The 26,774-nt window shown below is 39.4% G+C and overlaps 2 protein-coding genes and 1 long non-coding RNA gene across 13 annotated transcripts in view; 1 reads left to right on the plus strand and 2 right to left on the minus strand.

Moving 5' to 3' along the window:
* Positions 1 to 20,371, minus strand: LOC141380671 (uncharacterized). Of its 6 annotated transcripts, XR_012399303.1 has the most exons (3): positions 20,288 to 20,308; positions 10,246 to 10,479; positions 7,261 to 10,170 (listed from the first exon to the last, which is right to left on the minus strand). XR_012399303.1 is itself a non-coding variant. In XM_073940666.1 (2 exons), the coding sequence occupies exon 2, from the start codon at positions 2,526 to 2,528 to the stop codon at positions 1,758 to 1,760; it is 771 nt and encodes a 256-aa protein (XP_073796767.1). In that variant the 5' UTR covers positions 2,529 to 3,174; positions 20,288 to 20,322; the 3' UTR covers positions 1 to 1,757. The 6 variants fall into 6 exon arrangements, 1 of the variants encoding a protein (XP_073796767.1); XM_073940666.1 differs by lacking the exons at positions 7,261 to 10,170; positions 10,246 to 10,479 and adding an exon at positions 1 to 3,174 and having other exon boundaries at positions 20,288 to 20,322; XR_012399304.1 differs by lacking the exons at positions 7,261 to 10,170; positions 10,246 to 10,479 and adding an exon at positions 10,585 to 13,049 and having other exon boundaries at positions 20,288 to 20,371.
* Positions 15,051 to 26,774, plus strand: part of LOC141380672 (uncharacterized) — a 23,601-nt gene continuing 11,877 nt past the window's right edge. Inside the window, exons 1-4 of one of the 3 annotated variants that reach the window (XR_012399309.1) lie at positions 15,051 to 15,126; positions 16,754 to 16,816; positions 18,233 to 18,384; positions 22,683 to 22,741. This is a non-coding gene — a long non-coding RNA (uncharacterized lncRNA). Of the gene's footprint in view, positions 15,127 to 16,753; positions 16,817 to 18,232; positions 18,385 to 22,682; positions 22,742 to 26,774 lie in introns of those variants that run through there. The other 2 variants (XR_012399310.1, XR_012399311.1) reach the window with 2 other exon arrangements.
* Positions 23,332 to 26,774, minus strand: part of si:ch211-161h7.4 — a 15,606-nt gene continuing 12,163 nt past the window's right edge. For all 4 annotated transcript variants that reach the window (XM_073940659.1, XM_005162726.6, XM_073940658.1 and 1 more), the window contains exons 15-17: positions 25,927 to 26,087; positions 24,258 to 24,348; positions 23,332 to 24,168 (exon numbers count right to left, since the gene is read on the minus strand). In XM_073940659.1, coding sequence (XP_073796760.1) covers positions 24,089 to 24,168; positions 24,258 to 24,348; positions 25,927 to 26,087 — 332 coding nt within the window. In that variant the 3' untranslated portion in view covers positions 23,332 to 24,088. The remainder of the gene's footprint in view (positions 24,169 to 24,257; positions 24,349 to 25,926; positions 26,088 to 26,774) is intronic.

Genomic DNA, 26,774 nt, shown 5'->3' on the forward strand with positions numbered 1-26,774 from the left:
CAATTCAATTCAATTTAGCTTTATTTGTATAGTGCTTTTACAATGTAGATTGTGTCAAATCAGCTTCACATAAATGGTCATAGTAACTGGATCAGGGTAGTTCAGTTTTTAGTGTTTAAGTTCAGTTCAGTTTAGCTCAGTTCAGGGTGGTTTGAAGTCATTATTGAGAGTCCAAACACTGTAGAGCAAATTCATAGATGAGTAGCTTTTTAGATCCTGAACCATGCAAGCCAGTGGTGACAGCAGAGAGGAAAAAAAAACTTCACCAATAGGAGAGTGAACAAAAAAAAAAATCTTGAGAGAACCAGACTCAGTTCGACACGACCATTTTAATTTCTCCGCTGGCCAAAAGTCTTGTGCAGAGCTGCAGTCTCAGCAGTGGAGGCTGGAAGCTGGCCTCAGCGAAGACTCGTCTGTCCCTGGAGCGTCACTGGAATGAGTCTCATGCTCTCCACTCCCCATGACCAACAGCGCAGCAGCAGCTCAGGATACGGCCTGGTCCCGGATATGGACACCTTGTGATCATCTCGTCACTGGTCTAGGGTCCAATCAGTGACTCTGCATAATCTGAGGACCTCGGGATGAGAATCCCAAGGTGGAAATGGAGAATAAAGAGAATAATTAGCGTAGCTGCTGTTCATAGTTAATATAAACAAGATGTAGAAACTTGTGTGGAAACCCACTAAGTGATGCATTGAGTGTATGCTTTACTAAACAGGTCTTTAATCTAGTTTTGAACTGAGAGAGTGTGTCTGAGCCTCGGACATTATCAGGAAGACTATTTCAGAGTTTAGGAGCCATTAAGGAGAAGGCTCTACCTCCCTTACTCGACTTTGCTATTCTAGGAACTACCAGAAGCCCTGAGTTTTGAGATCTTAAAGAGCGAGCTGGATTGTAGCGAGACAGAAGGTTGGTTAGATAAACAGGAGCTAGATTATTTAGAGCTTTATAGGTGAGAAGTAATATTTTAAATTCAATACGAAACTTAACAGCCAGCCAGTGTAAGGAGGATAAAATTTTGACATTGAAACATTGCAACATGTTGGTACAAAGTCTTTGCTGGTAAGTAAGGGAACTGTAATGTTCCACAATTGAAGTTTAGCATGGCTGATGTCTAGCAAAGCATGATTTTTCAACAGAAAGTCCCAGCCTAAAAGCACAGTCTGTGTGCTTTCCCTTAGCACATGAAAAACATGCTGCCATGACTCATTTTCCAGCTGAAATGTGACCGTAATAGTGCCCAGTGTATTTAGCATTTGTCCATTCACGGCGTGGGCCGACACATAGTCTTTTCTCAGTGGGCGAATACGAAGTGTGGGAATTGACATACCAAAATCTGAACTCATAAGCGACACACTGGAGCCAGAGTCCACTAACATTTGCACCTCCACACCTTCAATCACTCCTTTCACGTATGACACTAACAGTTTCTGGCCAGTATTTTCAACATTCGACACAAAGTTACAGTCATCAACATTATCAATATGAAGGCCTCTCATTGTTATAGCTGGTGTTTGGACCGCAACATCAGCTACATGTCGTTTCCCGACTGGCTGCGGTGCTCCACTCTGCCAGGTGACAGAAAACGTACTCCTCGTTTCCTTGAATCCTCCTCATATCCTCTGCGAAAAGCTGGGCTGGGGCTGTGTCTTATATGAGACAAAGCAGGAGAGGAAGAGTTTTTATAGATACGAACATCCAAACCTGACGTGCGCTCCTCACAGTGCTGGAATATTGTTCTCTCAGGTGACCGGCCTCTACGAGAGCCAGTAAAGAAACGTGACTGGCATCCTCGTCCCCCCACAAACACACTTGCACTTTACATCAGATTGAACACCACGTTCATTCCATTCGTCCACTGGCCTAGTGCACATTGCGGCTTTTAATTTTCGATTCTCATCGCCCAAACGCCCTAAATCCGTTTTCAGATCTCTCATTTCCTCTGTCAACTGTTCCATAGCTCTGTATAATTCTCCATTATCAGTGACAGAATACACAGCAGCCACAACTCCTCCATCAGCAGCATTTCCAGCAGCATTAAAAGTCATGTAATCAGTTTTTATTGCATCCCTAGCATTTTCACACTGACCTGTTATTATCACAGCCTCCTCCAAATCTGTGGCTCCTTGTTCATGGCACTTAGTTCTGAGCACAGGATCCAAGGCAGCGAGAAAACGGCGAAATTTTTCCTCTCTCTGAACCCTGTCGCCATATTCAGGAAAAGCCTCGTCCACCAGCCTGCTAATCTCTGCAGCATACACTTCCAAACTTTCCCGCGGGCCGCGAGGGCAGGCTGATAGGCTAGCTCTGAAGCGATCCATGAAATGCCGCTGCCCGAAAGCCTCCTTTAGTCTCTTTTTAGTCGCTGTATAATCAGCCTGCACAGTCTGAGGAAGGCTGTCCCACAATAGAAAGGCCGCGCTGCTCAGCCGCGTCTGCAAAATTCGCGCCAGTTCATAATTATATGATGTAATGCCATCCCCTTCAGTGAGCGCTCTGACGATGACCTCAAACTGCCAGGCCAACATAGAAAGCTCTGCTTTTCATCACCGGAGAACGGCGGGGGTAACTCGATTCTCACCTGTGTTATTCTTGTCACGGCCCCGTCCCGGATAAAAGTCATCCTCTTTTTTACCCCACATGACGGCCGCGTCCACTTTGAACTCGCGCGAGATAACTTAGCTATGAACTTTTTCAAACTAAACTAATTAAACACCCGTCGTAACACTCAATCGCGCGATCACGAATAAAACAAAACAAACCGCTGCTACCAATGTAACCGAGCGTTTGCACAGGGTCCACCTAAACACTGAAACAAACAAAACAACAAACAGGGGGCGACTGAACTCTTCCAAACTCTCATTTATTCTGAACAGTTTTCTCTCACACTTCTCAGTACCTACAGTTCCTGTGCGCATAAACGCAGCTACGGCAAACCCTTAGGGGCAAAACGCATTGCACACACTTACATACTAAACTTCAGAAATGTACACATCACAGAATCAAATAAAGTCTGTTACAGTATCTGTATTTAATGCTGTCACCATGCTGCTGTCGTGTCCATGCATTGTTTTTGTCACAGGAGCAACAGCGAGGATGAGGAGAGCCGGCTCAATCTGGCTAATGGCAGCAGGACTACAGACCCTGGGGAGCGAAAGGTACAAACACAAACACCTGCAGCGCGGATTATATTTATTTCTAAAAGGCTTGCAGTAGGATTATGTATTAAATACATTTACAAAGTCAAAAACAAAGGAGGTTTTTGCAATAATTTTAGTTAGTTTCAGTTAGTTTTGTATGTGCACAATACAGTTTCAGTTAGTTCTAGTTTTTTGAAAAACTTTCATTTTAATTTTTATTTCAGTTAACGAAAATTATTTTAAATTTTAGTTTTAGTTTTTTTGTTCATTTTAGTTAACTATAATAACCTTGTTTCCATCCACCGCGTTCTGATGAGCAGAGATTCCAGCCACGTAAACCTGCAGTGTGGAGGGTGACAGCCTACGCTCCAGCTTATCCTGAAGGAGGGATAACACAATGCTAATCTGGCAAGTTCGGGGGTCTTCTCGGGGAGAAGCGCACTACTCAGAGAATAGACTGCACTTCAGGGCGTAGGCATGCCTCGTAGAGGGTGCTCTAGCCTGAGTGATGGTGTTAAGTACCGCAGCCGATAAGTCACTTAAGTCTTTCGCGCTCTGTCTTTGGACCACACGTGGAGGGTCCAGAGATCTGGGTATGGTTGCCAGATAGTGCCCTGTCCCTGAGAGAGGAGGTCCTCTTTTAGGGGAATGCGCAAAAGAAGGGCCACCACGAGGAGTGTGAGCTCCTCCGAAACCCGGGTCATTTTGGGCCAGAGGGGCACAACGAACAAGACCTGCTCCTCGTCCTCCCTGACTTTGCACAAAGTTTGTGCGATTAGGCTCACTGGGGAAAATGCATACTTGCGCATGCCCGATGGCCAGCTGTGAGCCAGTGCATTCGTCTTTCGAATGCAAACCGTAGAAAAAAGAGGTGGCGTGGAAGAATGGAGACGTGAAAATGTGCGTCCTTCAGGTCTATGGCTGCAAACCAATCCTGTGGACAGACGTTCTGAAGCAAGCGTTTCTGCGTGAGCATCCCTCTTGAAAAGGACACCCGTGAACTTGGGAGGGCGAATAGCGAACTGAAACGCATAGCTGAGTCTAACTGTCCATATGAGCCACCGCGATGTGCTGAGCAGCGCTAACCAGGCCAGCAGAGCGCGCGCTAATGGCACCATTGGAGCGATCGCTGCCATGCCAGCGGAGGGGCAGCTCGAGATGGGAGTGCTTATCCCAGGAAGCAGTGCGTCCCAAGGAAGAGCTGAAAATAAGAGAATTTCTCTTACCTTCCTCCCGGAGTGAAAGAAAGAAGTCCATTCTGCTGCACTCCGAGGGCCTGAGGCGAAGGGTCCCGGCGCTGCAAGCTGTAAGGCGGTGCGTCCCAGACTGGCAGTGCTCGGGTTTGCGCATCCGGAGAGAGAGGAAACTGCTCTTTTGGAAATTTGGCTGCCACTGGCCCTGAGGTCTATTTGGTGGTTATGAGAGCATAATCGGTTGCCATGCGGAGCTCATGCAGCAAGCCCAAGAGAGAACCTCCCTCCTGCATTTCGGCCAGCTTCTCGGCTTGGTAGCGTTGATAGGTGGTCATAGCGTGCAGAGCAGAGGCAGCCGGGCCCGCAGCAGTGTAGGCTCTGGCCATAAGAGACTCAAATAACCTGCACACCTTGGAAGGGAGTTACGGCTAGCACGCTCCACCTGGGGAATTGCCTTATATCCCCTGGCTGCTCCGTCATCGAGGGAGGTGAGAGCGGAAGCGCACGAGGACCGGGCAGAAAAAGGTGCCCTCCATCTCTGTGTACCTCCGGGAAGAAGGGAACGGGGGATCTAGAAGGCTTCACCTTTTTCTTCACCCCCACGTAGCACCCATCTAAGCAGTCCTGCTGCGGTTCTGGTGGACATGCCATCTCCAGCCCCACGGCCAAAGCAGCCCGGGATAACACTGCTAACATGTCCGATTCTGGATCCGTAACCATTAAGACAATCCCGGAGGGTGGCAGGGGGTCCGAGTCTTCCTCGGAGCATGTCAACCCGCCCTCCGATGGAGCGATTGACATCACTTCCCCTATGTCATCTTATGAAAGCGCAGTCAGCCCGGAGGATGGACCAGCGCTCACACTCAAAGCAGAAACAGAGCCCAGTGACAAGGAGCGAGGGGTCCGCAGTGCCCAAAGGCAACAGATTAGCCCCCACTGTAACCCTCAGGCCTGCCCGAGTGCTAACCGCGTGGCAGGGAGCAGCAGGGGTGACTTGCCCAAATAAAAGAGCTCACCGCGACCTCAGTTGCGCAACAGTCAAGCCATCCCAATGCAGGCAAGAACTGTCCGCAAGAACCACATCAACGTGTTGAACCCCAAGCATGTGACGCAATACTCGTGCCTGTCATCCGGGGCGACGAAACCACCGCATCTAGAAACGCACGTCAAAACGACATCTTTAAAAAGACGCGCTGCACGACCATGTGCTCTCTTAGGGAATTCTGCTCTTTGTAGAAAATGCTCCTTTAGATCACCAGTGAAATGCCAACTCATCAGTCCCGTCTCGGAGTGTGTTGCATTTGTTGCCCCCTTAAACAATGAATAGGACAGCCTTTTGATTTTCTGTAGATTTATTTGCCCCTGTCTTTTTTTCTCTTTTTTTCTTGGACGATTCGGGACTGAACAACAATGATTCATTTACAAGAACAGTTCACTTACAGACTAAATCACTTATCTGACTCTTCTTCTCTTATGAACACCCAATGTCTCTTTTCTCACAGTGCCCTCAACGGTGCACACATGCATCCCTGTACGCTGTCCTCTCCAACTTATTCAGATTTATATATAAACCACAAATAAAATACAGGCATTAAAAATAAAAGAAAACATTTATAATCCTTTTGAGGCCATTATACCCTCCCCCACTAAAAAAAGATGTTAATTATAAACATATTCTTCTGTCTTTGGGGTAATGTTAAACACATTTTCCTATAATAGTACAATGTACATGTTTTCTCACAGCTTCACAATTTAACCAATATCTATGTTCCATGATGACATTACTACAATCATCTAAAAACTTTTTAGATAGAATGTATTTTGATGTGTCTTGTCTTTAGGTTCGCTGGTGGGCCCCCCTAGAATATCCTGTAATGACAAATGGACATGTCCATACACACATCAACAATGTATAACTACAATTATTTTTCTGCAACTTAAGTGCACAAATCTTTTAATATTTTCTGCAATTTTTCAACTATAAATACTGCTGCTGAGCATTACTAATGTACTATATTATGACTATGGGATTAGCTTTCTCTTTTATCTTTATGACTGAACAACAACTTAAAGGGTCACGAAACACCAAAACACATTTTTTGAGCTGTTGACAGTCGTATATGTGTACCACACTGCTAAAAACACTATTAGGACACCTATATTTCACTAAAAAGTGTAAATTGGTTGTTTTTGCGTTATTTTAAGCAAATTCGTACTTCTGGTTTGAAACTAGTTTTTGAAGCTGCGTCACGGTCATGACATAATAGCGTTGTATTCCAGCGTGCAGACTGGACGTCTGTGCCAGAGTGTGTCTTATTACGTCTTACAGTGTGATGCATTAATGCATGAGTAAGGCAAACCAATCAGCACGCTCTATTGTGCAACTTCATTAATATTCATTAGTGTCACCGTGTTTACACGACAGAAACGCTACGTTGTGTTGGCAAAACAAGCGTGAAGTGTTTCTTTTATAGTCTGCTGCGATAAGTTTTGTTTTCATTTTCTCTCTGTGAGAGCTCATCTGGAGTCACGTGTGGATTAACAGTGTACGCGACGCTCGACAACAATAACTTACGTGTCTAAGGAGGATTATTGTTTACCTGAGAGCTATTCTTATCTGAAAACGCTGAGATCCGGATTCGCTTGTAGTCTTCTCTTCATAAAGACGCGGCTCTAGTTGCTGGTGATTGTCCTGTCTCTACAGATTTGGTAAGTGAGCGACCAGTGCTCTTTGTTTATTCTGTTTGTTCGTATCGAACTAAGTTAACTATTGCACCGAGTGTAAACATGTTAGCACCACAACCAAACTTTAACCTCGTGTAGGGTTTTTACCGCATTTTGTGACCGGAATAACACACGCGGCTTTCTGACGCTACCTGCCGAGAGCATCTAAGTTTCCGGGAAATGCGGAGGTTTTTTTTTTTTTTCTCTCATTCGCCGTGCGGTATCAAACATTGCATGAAAAATACACGCTTAGAGCAGTTCCTCGTATCAAATATCTTGTTTGTCAAGAGGGGCATGAATGAATTCCCTGAATCAAAGAGCCAAACTGCAGTTAAAGTCCAACATTTAATAATTTGGCAAATAATTCGACTACAGATGTCCATGTAGGTTAAACACCATCACTTTCTCCTGTGTGTGTATTTTGACTCCGAAACTCACGCGTGCCCAAATAGACACTCCCACACCCTCCCACTTTAATTCCTCCGACACTCCCCCCTAAACAGAGCTGGACACGCCCACTTTTCTGACTTTTTCCAAAGTAGAGGTGTGAAAACACCCTGCTGAAACGAGGGGGTTTCATGGCCCTTTAACTGATTACCAAAAACAGAATTTTTTAAAATGGTAACTAATTTTATCTGAGTGAAGGATACAGGTTCAGAAGATTGGTGTTCAGTTGAAGTGCACAACCAGCTTCTGCATCCAGGTTTGCACTGAGATTACTCAGCCTCACTGGTCTGAGTAATGGTTCGCCCAAGGTGTCATATGTTTAAATGCTCCTTGGATACCTGGTTCTTGCAGAAGTACTCTGCTGTTCCACAGCTGGTTCACCATCTTCCTGCTCACTACCTCCAACAGATCCCTCTTCTCGTGTTCTCTTAAGATCTTCAGACACTTCCACATCAGATTCATCAAGATGCCTCTCCAAAGCAGGTATATTTGTTGGTTCATGCATGTCTCTATTAGCATCTACTTCCTTTACAGGACTTTGGTTTCTCTCTCATTCTAGGATGGAATTCTACTGCATATGGATCGAGGTAAGTGCATGTTCTCTGATTTGGAGTCCACAAGTCATACTCCTCGCCACTTGAGCTGCTGGTGTCCTCCTGGTTAGCCTTTTGTTGTAGCTGTGTTTCCCGTTTTTACCTATTTCTCTAAGGTCCTTTTCTCTCCATCAGGTTGCTATCTACTGTGTGTTTATCGATCAGGTAAGGGCAGGGCAGAAGAAGGTGCCTGTGCAATATTTTTTTCCTTTCCAATTCCATCCAGAGGCTCTATTACATACACAGGGTCATCCACTCCTCTCTTTTCCTTCACCACATACGTTTGCTTTTCCCAGTAAGCTCGCAGTTTTCCTCGGCCACCTCTTTCTACTGGGTTTGCTTGAGGATGGTATAGGGAGTTGTTCGTGAATGTCTGATCCCAAAGTAACTCTGCAGTTTTTCAAACAAACTGTTCTCGAACTCCCTTCCCTGGTCATGGTGGATTTTTGCCGGAAAACCACAACGTATGAATACTTCATCAAAGATTTTGCGGGCTGCTCTTTTACTGGATTTGTTTTTGGTGGCATTTGCCTGGGCAAACTTTGAAAAGTGGTCTATGATCACAGGATATACTCGGCCCCTCCTCTACTTTTCTCGAGGTGTAGGTAGTCAATAGAGACCATCCTGAATGGAGCTGTTGTTTCATTGCTCTGAATTGGTGTTCTCGTGATTCAGTTTGGCCTCTTTTGTCTGAGACATTGACATACTCTCATGACGTGATGTTCCATCTCTTCTCTCATTTTAGGCCAGAAAAAACGTGCACAAGCTGCCGCCACCATACGATCAGTGCCGAGGTGAGCCATATCCTCATGTAAATACTTGTAAACCATACTTTTCAAGCTCTCTGAAATCACTAATTGAGTTCTGGTCACAATTTTCCTTTGTATGATGCCCTTTTCATTAATTTGAAGGCGGTGCCACTCCTTCAGCAGTCGTCTCACCTCTTCTGGTTCCTTTAGTTTATCTTTGTGTTTCAGGTAGAGTTGTTTCTGTTTCAGTTTAAGTACTCGGCTGACAACTGGGTCACTCTTCTGGGCACTTGTGATATCCTGCGGTGTTAGTTGTTGTCCAATCAAAGCTATGCCCTTCAGATCTGCTGGTAAGACATCTATAGTGCATGAAATTGCAGATATCCAGTCCAGTTCTCCCCGACGTACTTTCAGGGCTTTACTGACTGATCCCAGAACTTTGGGCTCACATACTTGGGTACAATCTCTGATTGTAGCTTCAATAGGCATTGGTCTCCGTGACAGGAAATCAGCATCCCGGTTTGCTGTTCCAGGTCGGTATTTTAGGGTAAACCGATAGTCTGCCAACTCTGATAGCCATCACTGACCTGTCGCATTCAGTTTAGCCGTTTTCATGACATACGTCAGTGGGTTGTTATCACTGTAAAGGGTGAACTGTGGCGCATGAAACAGGTAATCCCGGAAACGCTCTGTAATTGCCCACTTTAGACCCAGGAATTCCAGCTTTCCAGAGTGCAGCTTATAATTCCTTCAGTGGGGGTCAGTGTCCGAGACCCGTAACCCACTACCCTAAGCTTGCCTTCTTGCTGTTGGTAGAGCACTGCTCCTAGCCCTTCCTCAGAGGCATCCACATGAAGGACTAATGGATTTTCAAAGTCTGGGTAGGCCATAATAGGTGGGCTCGACAGCACAGCAATGAGTTTCTCCAGTGCTTCCCGATGTATCCCTGTCCTATCTACTGGTTGTGATGGAGGTGCTTGCGAGGGAAAACTGCCTCTCTTTCCGGCTATTTTCTTTTTTTTCACTTCACTTTTTTTCAATAGTTCATATAAAGTATGATGACAATGTATGAATGATAATATCCCAGGAATCCCATGAGTTTTCTCACCTCTCTTACAGTGCTGGGTCTTTCCCTTTTCAATGCCTGCACAGCCTCAATTTCCTTTGGGTTCATGCTGTAGCCCTGTTTAGAGATGACACGACCAACATAGCATACCTCTCGCTTCAAAAAGTCACACTTTGTTGGTCTGAGCTTGATACCACATTGTTTCTGTCTCACCACAACTTTCCCCTCAAGTTTTCTAAATGTTGGTCAAAGTCCTTGCTGAAAACAAGCACATCATCAAGGTAAGGGATGCAGATATCATCTCTCAACTCTCCTAAACATCCTTCCATGTACCTCTGGAAGGCTGCTGGTGCATTGCTGAGCCCGAAGGGTATCCACACCCACTCGTACAACCCCCAGGGGGTGATGAAGGCTGTGTATGCTCTGCTGTCTTCACTCATGAAGCCTTGATGGTAGGCTTCTCCCTGGTCCAGTACTGTGAACCAGGAGTTCCCCCTTAGGTTTTCTAGAATCTCTCGTATTCGTGGAATAGGGTGTCGGTCAGGGTGTGTCTTCTCATTCAACAGCCTGTAGTCCACACAATAGATGTAAGCTACCGTCCTTCTTGGAATAGAAAGATGTGGATTTTTGGATACAACCCTGACTAAGCAAAGTCTGTATGTGAGTCTTTACCTCTTGATACAGAGGTCTTGGGATAGCGTTGTATGTTTTCCGGACTGGGATATCATCTTTCAAATGAATGTCCATCTTTAGGCCTTGTATACAGCCAGTGTCCCAGACATCTTTGGCAAACACCCCAGCATTTTCTCTTAGCAGCTGTCTTACACGTTCTTTTTGGTCTCCTGATAAGTGGCTGAGATCTACAGAAGGGTCCCACTCTTCACCCTTCGGAAATACATCTCATTCATTTAGTGTCTGTGTCGATAGGGATTCAGCTGAGGGCAGTGATTTTACTTCCATATGGTGTATAGCATCCACTGCATGGAGCCACCCCAGGACTGTCCGTCCAGGGAGAATCACATCCTCATCTGTGGTGTTTTCAACTATCACTGTGAGACTGTCACCATCCTCCAGAGGCCCCTGAATGACCTGTTTGTTGATCCTTATCCCTGTGGGCCAGCGCATTTCTGGATTGGGTTCTAACATTACTTGTGCCCCCAAGTCACCTGTCGTGTTCCCTCTTCTACAATTGACATTCACCCTCTCATGTCTAGGAAGGACCATGGGTTTTTGTCCCAGTCTTACTCGATGGCAGTCACTGCTATTCCTGCGTTTCTTGAGGAGTGATAGTACTGCTTTCGCTTTTCTGGGGGTAAGCTCTAGAGATGAGCTCAATGTGCTGACACGAAAACTAGAAGGAACCTGCTGGGTAGTGTTGGTTTGGACCACTTCTTCAATTACGTTAAAAGCAATAATTGGTTTCTTGCAATAAAACGTTGTTTTTTTATCTCCAGCCTCAGTGTCTACAGACAGACAAAACTCTACCTCCATTCAGCCCTCATATGGAATATTTGTCCCGTTGGCTGCTGTCAGACTAAGGCCCTGTTTACACTAGTGCGTTTTAGTTTCTGAACTGCTCTCCGTCCACACCAAAATGCTGAAAACGCACATCACGTGACCACACAAAAACTCTCGGGCAAGCGCTGCAGCATTTCTACCCAGATGAGAGCTGTTGTCTATATCTAACGACATACTCCCCGACTTTGGTCTTTTGAATCGATTACTTGTTCACAGGTAACGTGTTTTGGCCGAGCGCAAAGATAAGTAAATAATTAATTTAACCACGTACATTCTATATATTGACGGATCGCTTGCCTTTATTTCCTATATTGTATAAACTTTTTGTGCGTTATACTTTCATAATGGCTATTATTAATTATTAAGATGGCTATTATTAAGATTATTGTTGAGAAAGTGAAACAACGTAGCTAGGATGATGTGAATAAGGTTATAAAGTACACTGTTCCCTTTGAAGATTTACCGGACATGTCCTCGAGGGTCTGTTTTCCATATCAAACTTGCGAAGTCCAAACTTACAGGGAGAGTATGCGAGACTGAACTGTGTGTGTAAGCTACTTAATATTGAGAAAAAGCCCCAATCAGATAGGCGAATGTCTGCAGCCCCGCCTTCGTTTTCAGATGTCTCCGTTTTCCCCCATCCACACTAAGACGGAGCACCAGCGTTTTAGAATGAAAATGGCCTCTACAGCGTTTTCTAAACACTCCGTTTTCGGCGCTCGAAAACTCCGGCGTAGTGTGGATGGATGGCGTAACCGTAGCAAAACTTGTGCGTTTTAAAACGAAAACGCATTAGTGTAAACGGGGCCTAAGTTCACCATCCTGAAGCAGCTCTTCAACTGGTCTCACCACTGCATCAGGTAGGTGTCTCTCCTTCCACTCTGAGCTCAATACTGACACTTGTGACCCTGTGTCCCAGAGCACTGATGTATTAACACCATCTAGTGCACACTAAACCAGGCACCTGCGCCCCACTAGACTGGCTGCTTTCTCTTGTTTGGCTTACCATGGCCCTCCAGGTGAGTGAGTTCCGGACAAACCTGCCATTTTGTCTGAGGTGACCTCAATCTTACTGCATGTTGCATTGTTTACTGTGCGTCTTCTACAACCTGCTGCCTAGTGCTCACTACTGCCACATTTATAACAATGTTCACACCTCCCTTCAGGGTTGGTTTGCTCACACTGGGTACATCGTTTTCTGATTCGGCTTGTAAAGGTGAAGATTGTCTGGGGTTAAATCTCTGATTGTCACCTCTGACCATTTGCGGTTGTGATATCTGCGCAAGACTGGCTACTTGAGTAGTTAAGTTCTGAATTGCTTCACAGATCACTTAGTCCCTCGCATCTAATTTCTCCATCCGGCTGTTGGGTTTTGGGGTCTTTACTTTTTTTAAGTTTATACTTTTATCCTGATCAACATGTTTCTGTTCCCCCTCAAAGACAATGGCAACTTTAACAGTCTTGGGCCGTGTGTTTGAAAATTTAGATTTTCTTTCAAGCTCCAGACTATACGACATATTCATTCTCTCCAGCAGCACTTCATCTTCCATCAGTGGGTTTTCAAGGTAGGGTTTTAAGTCTGCACGTATGCTGTCATCATGAAGGCCTGTCAGGACTATCTGCAAGAACTGATTTTGGATTAGTTCATGGTTGTATCTTAACCCAGTTTTTACATTTTTCAGATGCAGCCAGAATCCTCTGTCTGAGATCCATTACACGAACAAGAAACTGAATAGGTGTTTCTTTGGGGTCTTGCACTGCACATGTAAGGGAATGATACAGCTCTGTCATATCCTTTTCTATGAAGTGTGCTCTAAGAATTTGTTTTAACGCAGGCAGTGTTAGATCAGTTCTACTCTCCAGGTAACTTCGCAAACTGACCCCTGGAATAATGGCGTGAATGACTGCCTCAATGATTTCTGCTTCCTCATAACCCCTGTTCTGGGCTTTGTGAATCTGTCCAAGCTGGCAAAATTTAATTTTAATTTTACTTTTAGTTCTTTTTTAAACACTGGATGTAAAATTTGAACATTTTCTCCTGATACGGGCCGTTTTTGGATTTTTCTGTTTGTTTTAACATGCTCTGATTCTGTTGTTGTTATTCTCACTTGTTTTTCTGTTGCATTTCCACTTTCAGCCTCAGGGTGGTGCTCTAGGACTTTTCGGCTTAGAGTGACCTCGTCACTTGTTTCACGTTCAGTGCTGGATGAGTTGTCTGTTTCCTCCACACCATCATTTTTCAAGCAATCGATTTTCTCTTTTGTGTCTAACAGTATAGACAATCCCTCATCTTCAAGTGACACTATCTCATCTTCTTCCAAATACTGTACAGTGCGTCTCCTTAATGTGCGGGGCGTGTGCATCTCTTCCTCCCTCTCACTAAGCTTTAGCATTTCACACATTCTTGTCAGTTGTGAGGCAGATAACTCGAATATTTTACTTTCAATTTCATCCAGTGTAGCTTCCCAAACAGGCAACATTATGACTAGCCTCTGGGGAGTCTCATATAACTCACGTAACCCAGTTTACTTCGGCTGTTTTGCCGTCCTCTTTCAGCGGCTCGCAGCTCTTCTCGCTGCAAGCGCGGCTCGCGACTCTCTAGTACAGCAGTCAGAGCTCCGTCCCTCGCAACGATTTCTCTCCCCGAAATTTGTCACAAACCGAGCAGAAACACCAGTTTTATGTTGCCCCCTTGAACACTGAATAGCACAGCCTTTTGATTTTCTGTAGATTTATTTGCCCCGGTCTTTTTTTCTCTTTTTTCTGTGACGATTCGGGACTGAACAACAACAACGATTAATTTACAAGAACAGTTCACTTACAGACTGCATCACTTAACTGACTCTTCTTCTCTTATGAACACACAATGTCTCTTTTCTCACAGCGCCCTCAACGATGCACAAATGCATCCCTGTACGCTGTCCTCTCCAACTTATTCAGATTTATATATAAACCACAAATAAAATACAGGCATTAAAAATAAAATAAAACATTTATAATCCTTTTGAGGCCATTACACATTCATTCATGAGTAAGGCTTGGTTCAAACTAATCAGCGCGCTCCATTGTGTATGCGCTGGAACTTCATTAATATGCATGCTAGCCAGTGTTGGGGAGTAACTAGTTACATGTAACGCCGTTACGTAATTTAATTACAAAATAAAAGTAACAGTAATTAGTTACAGTTACTAAGAAAAATATGTAATTAAATTACAGTTACTTTTGAAAATATTAAAAATTACAAATGGGGTTACATCTAATATTTTTTCTTTAAATCTCTGTGATATGTTGAATAATATTAATCTATTGCTTTGCCTGTTTTTGATATGCACGATGGCTTCTGCTAAGGCCATTTATTCAAGCGCTGATTCTTTTGATTTGTGGCGCAACCACGGGCGTAAATCCCGGGGGGAACATGTTCATTGTCCTCCTCACCAAATAAAATATATAAATATTTATATATATATATATAAACGCACTCTCTATTTTAAAAAATATATGTGTGTATACATAAAATAATTGTCTAAGTAGAAAAAAAAACGCATGTATTATTTAAAATGCATTTAGAAAGAGTTCACCCCCGCTTCCTCATAGTGGTTTGATCCACCTACTCCACAAGTACACGCAGCCTGTCACAGTCACAGACAGACAGACGCAAAAGTTTGGTGTGTGGCTACAGGTCAATGTTGAAATAGAGTAAGTATGGTGTATTAATCACATTAAATAAATCGATTCTCTTCAAAGTTAATGCAGAATCATTTATAAATTAGTTGCGGCAAAAATGCAGAGTACCGATGTCCATGAATCTGCTGTATTAGCGGTTAAAATGACTCATGTAGTTAACGTATGCTTGTTTAGCTTGTTACGTTAGTGGCGCACTGCAAAATAATACGCCAAAGTGCATTGTTTCATTTGTGTAGACTTAGCATAATGTTAACTTTACATTAACGGCCACAATTAGCATATTGTTTATCTGTGGATTTGCTAAATGAGCACTGTGCTACGTCCAAACAAGCCCCTCTTTATTTTTTGTATAATCAATTTCAGTTCTGTTCTTAGGTGACTAAATTAATTTAAAATATAAAATGTCCTTGTTTTTATTGTTGTGATGATTTTTATGATAGTTTTTCATTCTTTATGTAAAGCACTTTGAATTAGCATTGTATATAAAATGTGCTACAGAATAAACTTGCATTGCAGTGTCATGGACTAGATAAAATGATTGAGGTAAAGTTGGTTTTATATTCGCACATTCATTCATTGACAGCTTCATACATTGTTTACCATGGTACTTTGAATATTCAAACTGAAATCTCATGCAAGTTTGACTTCAAAACAACATTAATAATAATAAAAATAATACATTTTATTTGTATAGCACTTTTCCTACATACATGGAACTCAAGGCACTTCACAAACAACAAACAGGCATTGTAAAATAAACCAAATATAAAATAATGTATATTAGACAATTAAAGCAAAATATATACTCAGATAAAAGCATACATGTACTCACATATATGCATACATCTACACAATCACACACAATATTCTTTACATGCACACACACCGTACATGCATATGTACATAAACCTACACGATATAGATAAATTGCATAAACTTCACAAACTTATATTCATACGCAATATTAAAAAGGTGCTTCTTAACAAGTTTTTTAAAAATAAATTCTGGGGGATTCTTTTACTTAATTTGGGAGACAATTCCAAGATTTTGCAGCATAGTGACTAAAAGAAGTGCCGCCAGTTTGCATCAGATTTACAAAGTGAAATTCTAAAAGTCGAGTGCTAGAAGAGCGTAGCAAACGGTTTGGATTATATTTTGATAAGCAGTCAGAAAAGTATGAAAGGTGTCATGTTGTGTAGTGCCTTATAAACTAATAAAAGAATCCTAAAATTTATTCTATTAATGCTGCTGTGATATGTTCTTGGGTCTTCAATTTCATTAAAACTCTGGCTGCTGTATTTTGTATCAGTCGCAACGTCTTTATAAAACCTTTAGGTAAACCAATATAATATTAACACTAACTTTAAACAATGCTGTACTTTGATGGTTGTTGGCTGCTAATATAATTTTACTATTTAGAATTTCCAATGAATACTCTTCTGAGGTTATATTATGAGAAACTGAATGTGCAAATATAAAACCAACTTTACCTCAATGATAAAATGACAGAGAAATGGAAAATGGACATAAGATAATTTTTCAGTGCAGCAAAACTCCAAGTACAAAAAGTTGACATTAAGCAATTTGGCTTTCAGAATGAGTGCTTATGAAAATACTAATGTCACATTATCAATCACAGGCAGAGGAGAAAGAACTGATTGAGGAACAGGCAGAGCAGGGTCAGTCAGATGTACAGTGTCAGGTAAGGGTGTTGTGCTTTACTGAAGGGATAATGACAATTCTTTTAGGGGTGAACAATTTTTTTAAATGTTTTCTGAGTTGTGGCTGTTTAGCAGATGAACCTCACAGGCTCACCAATTTACAATATGATCTCTCAATTTATCAAGTGTAATGTAAACCAGTTAGTTATTATGAGTATGGAAAATGTCTTTTCCTGCATTTATTCGGCTTCAGGAGTCAGTCTGTTGACTGTAAACAACACAACAAACAATGCAATAAATAGTTTTCAAGAAAAATTTGCTGTCATTGAACCTGAGAAAAACTTTGAAAATAACCATAATGATGTAGTCTCCATGCTGTAATATGAACAATAAAACCATTTTTAACTGCGGAGACATATAAGTACAATTCGGCTGTATTATTTGTGTCTCCTTCAAAAAATCTTTTAAAAATTGCTCATAAGAAATGTTATATTTATTGTCCCCCCTACTGTTAAATCAAATTAATGGCCATGGGTGCACCATGTCTAATCCTCCTTGCCATTGAAAAGCACGAGGAAGCATCTGCAGGTATGTAAGCTAGCGTTTCTTTGTTTTATAAAAGCAAATGTTTTTGTCGTTATCATGAGTGTACAGAAATAAAAACAGACCCTTTAATTTCTAATGATATATTATGATTTATAAAGTTATCGATTTGTGAATTTCACAGTAGCAAAGCTATTTTATTAGTGAAGTAGCGCAGTAGTGTCCACACAAGCTACATTTGCAGATCGCGGATCAATATTGTTTAAAATGTGTAACACCTGGTTTTATAGGATTTTTTTGTTTTTGCTGTTATGTACTATAATTTATTCCTGTTTGGTACAGCATTTTATTTACAGTTAATAATTGAAATGAACAGTTCTGCCTCATATGTTTCATTGGCAGTTTTATTGATCACTAAGACGTGATTGATTTGGATTGAAGTGGCTTCAATTTAAAAATGAAAATTTCAAAAATTAGATGTATTTTTTTATTGCAAATGCCACATAAATCACCTGCACAACTAACTAACATTGTGATTTTGTAACAACAGTAAACATGTTTTTGTGATAAGGTCTGGTTTTGTGGTGGCTCTACTTTAAATTTAAATAAATTAAATTAATCTTATTTTAGTGATGAAAGCTTTTGAGATTCTAACAGTAAACAGAGCTATTGTAAGCTCACTCCTGCTCTGTATAAATGTTTGAAAATTATTTAGTTGAAAATGTTTATTAGAAAATTAAAAGTAATCAAAAAGTAATCAAATGTAATTAGTTACTTTACTTTTATAAAGTAAACAAAAATTACAGTAACTTATTACATTTTAAATAATGTAATTTGTAATCTGTAATCTATTACATTTCCAAAGTAACCTTCCCAACACTGATGCTAGCTTTCTTTGACTGTACCTGAAACAGTGTTCAGATGGCAGAGAGACAACACACGTCATACCATATTTTTACTCAAGAGCATTTCTCATCAATGGTGAGATCCGGATTTGCTGCTCAACTCCTTTAAGAAAAGACGCAGCTCCAGTATGTGGTGATTGTCCTGTCTACAGATTTGTTAAGTGTGTGCAATCAGCACCCTTTCTTTGTTCATTTAGATGCAAAGTTATAGTTTGTATGGTCAGCAGTACTCTTTCAATGTTTAAAGACAGACCTTAGTCAAAATGATTTTTTTAAGTTACTTAGTTTAAAGTACGTTAATATCTCTACAATATTGAAAGACCTGCTGTAAATGCTGCTCTCTGTGTGTAAACACATGAACACTGTAAGCAAACTTTTGCCGACCGTCATGTTGAATTTTCGTCGCATTTTGTGACATAATAGTCTACACACACAGCTTTTTGACCTACTGAGTCCATCTGAGTTACAGATAAATGCAGAGGCTTTTTTCTCTTATACGATGTGCGGTATCAAACATTTCACCGTCATTAAACACTGTCTTTCTCCTCTGAGTGTGTGTTAGTTTTTACTCGGTTCGCAGCACGTGCCCAAATGGCAACTCCCATTTTTATCCAAACCCTGCCCATTTTCCTTCCCCCAACACTCCCACCCAAACAGACACTCTCACTTTCCTGACTTTTTCTAAACTGGGTGTGAAAACATCCTGCTGAAACGGGGGGTTTCATGGCCCTTTAACTGATTACCAAAAACAGAATTTTTTAAAATGGTAACTAATTTTATCTGAGTGAAGGATACAGGTTCAGAGGATTGGTGTTCAGTTGAAGGATTTTTTAAAGGAAATAATGTGGTTGAGAGTGACGTCGCGACTCATAACATAAATATACATATGTATTTATGTATATACATAAATATATTATGTATATATAACTCATATACATAAATATAAATATATTTTGTATAAATATTTTGGTTATATCTAAACAACGAAACTAGGTTTGTTTTAATGGCACAAACCAGCAAAAATCGAGCACAAATAAATGAAATCAGTTTTGATGCAATTTAGAGGAAATAGGGTGGAGAATGGCGTCACGGCTTCTAAAACATTTTACTTATATCTAAACAAGGAAAACAGATACATTGTTTGTTTTAACGGCCCAAATTGTGCACAAACGGCCTGTGCTGATTTGAAGTAATCAGAGCAACATGTGGTGGAATGTGACGTCACAGTCAAAAAAAATAATGCTTAATATATCAGACCCCAAACCAGCACAATCGTTCGTTTTGCGGCACAAATCAGCACAAACCTAGCACAAATGAAAGGCATACTTTTGGGGAATATTTGTTTTTATGAGGTGCCAACTTTACAGAGGTCTTTTGGACGCCATATCTATCATTTTGTTTTGACAAATGTAGTACAAAAAGTACAAAAGCAAGGCATGTCAATGTGCTGTAATTGTTTAGTGAGGAAAATCAAAAATAGAGAAGAAATTTGGGGTGGGATGAGATGTACTTCTTTGTGACTTAACATGCTAAATGAAATTTTACTTTTACTAGTACTAATTCATACTATTTCAGTTGTCTTCAGAACCGTGAAATGTGTTTGTTTAAAGCATGTTGATAAGGAAAAATAGGTAACACTTTACAAAAAGGTTCATTAGTTAAGGCATTTCACAAACACATACAACACATGTACTGCAACACATGTAAGTCCATGCTTGTTGACATTAGTTAATGCATCGTGAGTTAACATGAACTAACAATGAACAACTGTATTTTCATTAACTAATGTTAACTAACATGAACAAATACTGTAGTAAATGTATTTTTTATTGTTTGTTCATGCTAGTAAATGCATTAATTAACATTAACTAATGAACCTTATTGTATAGTGTGACCGAAAAATATCTTTAATGTATTAATGGAGATATTTTGGCACTGTCACTTACCTGTTATAAAATGAAGTTGGGTTATGGGGAGCATGGGCACAAAACTTGAACCAGTTGAACCAAAATATCCCCTTGTATATAACCTAAAATCAAACTTTTAGAAAAAATCTTCACATACCGCTAATATCCAGCGACGGTCAGACACTTACTGCTGCTTCTCTTCGTCATCCAACGCTTTTAGAACACATTCTTTTTTTAGAATGCCACACATATGGTAACCACAGCAACGCCACGGCGCCGACGACATATTTAAAAGCTCCAGTGCGAGATTTGCGTGAAGCACTGTAGAATATCACAATAATTCTGTGAAGGATTTGGGTTCCTGTACCGCTATCTTTTGAGTATATAAATAAAAGCAACTTTGATTCTCAATTTGGCTGACTTTTGTATGTTAATATTCCATTTTTCGAGCATTTATATGTCTTATTTTTCAGGCATATAGTAAATGAGTGTATAATCTCTAAAAATTCTGTTTAAACATCGCTGAGTAACACTAAAAGATTTTATCATGCTGTTATATTTTAATTATATAGGCTATTGCTGTTGTTTTATCAAATTTTTGTATGTACAAAACATGTATTTTGACTCTTATTATTCAGCAATGTGTAACTGCATATTTTTTTATTATTAAATAAGATTCCAAAGATTTATTTTTCATTTAATGCAGTTGCACCTTTATTTTTGTGTCTTGAAATAAATATTTTTTTGTGCTGAATCACTGTTGTTTGTTTCTCATTTCATTTTTCTGTTAAGAATATAACAGCCTTTAATTGTCAATTATAGGGGATTTACCAGGAATAAATAAGCCTCACTTAATAAACAATGCATAATCCTCACGCAAAACAGTAGGAATAAAGCATACACAGTATCAGTATCACAGTATCGTGTGCTTACACACGCTCAAATGTTACTATTCTGAGGTGCGTTTCCCTGTTTCTCTACATGCTCCATGCCAATCTGCCAAAGAGAAGGATATCAAGTCTTTAGTTAATCTCAATACATTTCTTTGGAAACAAACTATTGTGCAATCTGTTCCAAAACAGAGAAAAATGTATTTATTATGGGATGACCACTCTAAATTAATACACCTGCATATAATTTACTGGGGCACTGGCCATTTTTACTGGGACATTTAGAGGGACAATTTATAAAATACAAAGGAAAGGCAACAAATATGCACAAGTTTGAATGCAGTCGGTGCATTCCAAATGAAAGAAATGCATATCTAAAAGGAAAATCGCAATGAGAGCAATCATGGCTGCTACATTAAAGGTTCAAAATCAGTCCTGTTAAAGAACCTTTTGTGGGGGGATTAAAGATGTAAGGGTAAAAGAGTTGGACACACTGTCATATTTCTATCTGCATGTTTGCTATGTGATGCAAATGTCCATTCCAAGTGGCAGTTTGTTTGGTTCCCTATGCCCTTTATCCCTTCAACGCTCTCATCCTGAAGGGGTCGACTTTTTGAAGGGATTAGGTAAAGAAAATAAAACAGCCTCTGTCACTCAATCTTGAGACCATCTATTGTACAGTATATCATAAGCAGAGAAGGATGCTGAATAATGCTGAACCTTAAACAATACTATGCAAAACCTACATCAAACCCCTTTCTCTATTTCTTGATTTAGTATGTCAAAGTTTCAAAGTTTTTTTTTTCACTAATGTTCTGTGAGGAACTGTGATTTGTCCTTCTCCACATTTATAATTCACCCCCAGAGTTTACGTACCCTTTTAGAGCTTCTCTCTACCCTGAACCACGTCCTTCATCCATCTGCACTCAGATTCACTTAGCACCACAAATGTGAGAGCACAGTAATCAATGTTACTAAGCGAGGAAAGGGCTGTGGTGTTTTAATGCATTAAGCTCAGAGTCTCCACAAGCTTATGAAGCTACTGAAAACTCACAAGCTTTGAGTTCTTTCCCCCTTTCAGCCCATAGATGGTTGTGTTGGATTGATTTTCAGAGCCCTTCAGAACATTAATTAATTTTAGACTGTGAATACATTGAGAAAAGGGCAACCCAAAAGGCTCCCCATAAAAACCCTCTGTCCCAATTTTAAACAACATTTTGGACATCAGCTACCCTTGCATAACCTTTACATTGATACAGATGTATATGGAAATGTTCATCAAGATTAAGGTAACAAATCTCTGGCATTAAAGGGATGGATCACCTAAAAATGGAAAATTGTGTGGTTATAAAGATATTTTGAAGAAAGCTGAAAATCTGAAATCCACTGATCAAAAACAGAAAAAAAAAACAAATACAATTGCTTACAGGTTTTCAGCTTTCTTTAAAAATAAATTTTGTCTACGTTCAACAGAAGAGATTAACTCAAGACAGGTTTCAGAACATGTGAACAATGAGTAAATGATGAAAGACTTAAAATTCTTTTCGTGAACTATCGCTTTAAATGGGACTAATTATTTAAGAAGCCCTGGTTTGAAATATCTGTGGTGACTACTAGTCATCAATCAGCTCACTGATGTTTTTTTTTTTTCTTCTTCTTCAGATTTTTACTCATTCCTCTAAACAGATTGTGCTCTAAAATCCAAATGCCTGAATCCACAGGTGGGTTTGCGCGATAAAGTGAATGAATTATTGATGCCCATAGCTATTGTTATTTCAGCTCGATTCCAAGTGAGAGATGGTAAATTGTCGACTTTTTCACATTTCTGCTGAAGGATTCACTGTGATTGCATTGTAACAGAGTCAGACTTCCTAATACTTAAATGAAACATTTCCAGCCCTTGCAAAAGCTGCGACTGGACAAACTAATCTAGAATCTTTTTTTTTTTTAGCACAAGACATTTGTGCTAAAGGTGCGACTGGACAAACTAATCCAGAATAATTTTTTTAGCACAAAAAATTATTTTTTTGGTTTATTATTAATTATTAATTATTGGTTCCCCCCCCCCAGAACCATGCTTGTGTCAAATATTTTTGCAGTGCTTTATACGGTAGAAAGGTAAACTTGTTTAAAGTATTATGAATTGCTATGAAAAGCCACTTTAAGCTATTTCATCTCATATTTTTCATCTTGCGTTTCCACTGCATGTCTGAGGTTAAAAGCATATTACATAATTAAACGCAAAAAGGTCCCCAGGTCCTCACAAAAAGGGTTCAGAGTAAGTGACCAGGAAAAAACGCAGTGCAGAAGCCAATGTCACACTTATTTTAAATCTTGGTACAGTGACAGAGATGAAGATGAAAGTATGTAATTCCAGCAAAAATGGAAATGTATTATCTCTCAGTAATTTGCTTAGTTCACAAAAACATTTCAATACGCTTATAAAAAAGGAAAACTGATGAAATGTAAATGAAAATGCAAGCTTTAAACAGCAAAACTCAAAAACATTTACAGATCTATGCATAAATACTTTTCCAAAACAGGGTAGAAAAAGATTTACATCAAAATTACAAATGCAGAGGAATGTTATTTAAAAAAAAACTAAAGGAGAAATTATGTTTTCACCTTTACCTCAAATAAACAGCACTACATAGGACTATAAAAACTAGATAAAGTTGGACAAGCGCAATAATAGAGTATAGCAAAGGATCTACTGACCCCTGCTGTCAAGCCAACACATTTGTTGTGGAAAAACATAGGGTTTCATTCTCGGTAGGGGGACAGGGGGGAAATCAAGACAGAAATGTACACAAATATTAATAAGCAGACAGGTTTGAAAAGCATTTCACACTGCGTCATAAAATCAGTTTTTTTAAGGATGAAAATTAGCTTTAAGCTATTTACATATCAAAAAAATTCTACAATTTTGAAGCTTTCCCAGGCAATTTTTTTGTATGATTTGAAAAAAACAAATCATCTACAATTCTACCTTTTTTCTTTTTTTCTTTTTCTTAAATGTTACCACTGAATATTTGCAAGAAATTGAAGTCACATTGCGTCCATCCACTCTATGTATCATCAGACTGTGTCCTGTGGTAAATCAGCACTGCTGGTTCCTGACAGAGGTTGTGGATGCAATACATTTGTCCTGTAAAAATAAATAAACAAATAAGACATTATTATTTTGCAATAAATAAAAAACAGATTTTGTTAAATCAGACTCAAGTCTTCACTCACCAGAGGGTATCATAAACACCTGTCCAGAATTGAAGACTGATTTTACACCTTCAATCTCAACACGCACACAACTTGAGATAACGCTGAACACCTTCATAAAGAGAAGCACATAAGATAAAATGCTGTTGTCGAATAATGCACACACATTTATACAGTATGATAGAATTACATTTGATGCGATGATGAAAAAAAACATTCAAGCAGAAAAGGGTACTGAAAAAAACATAATTGTCATCAGGCCTGTCACGATAGTCAATATATCAACTTATCGTGCAACACTTTTAGATGACCTCAGTAATAATTTTTGTCGTTGCAATATGCATTTACAAATTCACAGTTAACATTAAAGCCATTTTATAATGACATTTACATTGTACCTCATCGGCCTCAAAAGTTTATAATTGGATAATTACCTAACAGGACGTTTATTAGTACATATAATAGAACATTTACTTTTTTATCATCTAATTATAAAATCTAAATAACCTTAAGAATGACAAGTATTATAAAGTGTTTATGGCTATTTGCATTATTATGCTTTTATCTAATCGTTATATAAATCATTTGCATAAAATTATCACAAAATGACAATATGGCTTATCGTACCAATATATTGCCCAACAAAAATTCCTTATGGAATTGAAAATGGCACTTACATGACACCTTTTCAACTGAAAACATTTCATGCATGTTGGCAAAGCAAAAGTTTGAAGCAGAAATGCTTAAAATAAAGGAAAGAATTGTAAAAACAGTAATATCATGCATATACATAGCATGTGTTCAGTCTAAATGTGTGTGAATACCTGAAAAGTAAAACAACACAAAAGTACAGGTTTAATGTATAGTGCTTATGCTGCTCAAATTTTTATTAATGCTTCAGCATCAAAACTTGCTTGATGTTTTTGACATCTTAGCTAATTTTGACAAGTTATTATAGTTTAGCATTATGTCAATATAATTATTAAACATTGTGTTAAATGTCACTTCATTTTAGTTCATTTCACTGATGGTTTTGTTCATTTTAGTTTAGTTTTGCTTTGTGAATACATTTTAATTTAGTTTCATATATTTACTTTAAATTTTAGTTTTCAGTAATAATTGTTAGCTGAAAAGTTTTAGATCAAAGTAAAGTGCTTGTACAGTTTAAGTATTGTGCAAAATTAAACAATAGATTGAACAGCCACTGAACCAAAACCATAAAAAAGCTATTTTACAAAGTAAAATGAAGATGCATGTCATGATTTAAATAATAACATAGTAAACAAATTATAACAAAACATGCCTATTTTACATTTTTTCTGGCAGATAAAGAAAAAAAAATAGAACAGATGTTTTAGGTTTACACAGAAATTATTTTACATGAACATAGACAGAATGAGTGATTTAATTCCCAATATGTTTCTTTTTTGCCAATTATTATTTTATATCAGTTCATTTTCCAGTAACTGTTGTTAGTTTAATTTAACAAAAATATTTTTGACGACTAGTTTTAGTCTTAGTTTTAGTCTTCATTTACTAAATTATTATTAATGCATGTATATGCGTTGGGTACCTGTGTATAATACAGCTATTTTATTTATTCTTGCAGATTTGTATCAACAGGCCAATCTTTTTCTTTTTTACATTGTTTTTTAGTTAAACTCTTTTAAAAATGGCATTTTCTACTCACCGAAACCGTATCAAGGTCCACCTGTGGAGGTTTCTTCATGAAAGACCCCAGCAGAATCTTTCCGTGTGAGAATGATCGGCTTTGGAGATCAACCATGTGACCCATCGCTCTGCCTCCATGGGAGTGCCAGTGGAAGTCATCAGGACTAATAACTTGTCCATCTAGAATGAAGAAAATCAATGCACATGAACAAGCTATATGAATCAACGCTAGGTTACAGGATGGCAATTTTTCTACACTGAAAAAAAGAGAAATCTCAGGCCACCAAAGCACATTATGCCTGATGCCAACAACTGCCCCCAAAGTGCTTGTGTCTTCATCTCACGTCTTGGGCTTTTATGCGATAAGCCTTAAATGCGCTTTGCAACCAAACCTCACAGCATGGACCAATTATCTGTGTGGTGCTCTGTGTGGTGCATTTGAATCCTGCAGAGAATTTTCTACATTAAAGCACTGTGGAGAAAGTCAAACACCTCAAACGGATGGATAGTAATGGCATTATAAACAGCAATTACAAGGGGAAAACTAGATGCCTTTTTAACAACACATTCCTATTCTTATGACAATTTATCATGAATTTACCGAGAGCAATAACTTCTTTTGAATAATTTTAAATAAATATAATTGGAATAATTAAATAATAATAAATAATATACATCAACTGCTCGAAATTGGAAAACTTGACATTACAGATCCTGCGATGTGACTATTGCAGATTTACACAAAGCGATTTCAATGCAAAATTGATGCATTATGCAGCCCTAAACTATACTATTGATGTTATATCTGCCTTTCTCATGTGCTAAACTATTATCTCATTTGCATTACAATTATACAATCTTTTGTTA

The sequence above is a fragment of the Danio rerio genome, chromosome 24, assembly GCF_049306965.1.
Source record: "Danio rerio strain Tuebingen ecotype United States chromosome 24, GRCz12tu, whole genome shotgun sequence".
In the NCBI taxonomy this organism is placed as follows: Eukaryota; Metazoa; Chordata; class Actinopteri; order Cypriniformes; family Danionidae; genus Danio; species Danio rerio.

What these genes read in the sequence shown, in the direction of transcription:
- LOC141380671 (XM_073940666.1), bottom strand. Translation starts at nt 2,528, where the DNA reads ATGTTGGCCTGGCAGTTTGAGGTCATCGTCAGAGCGCTCACTGAAGGG.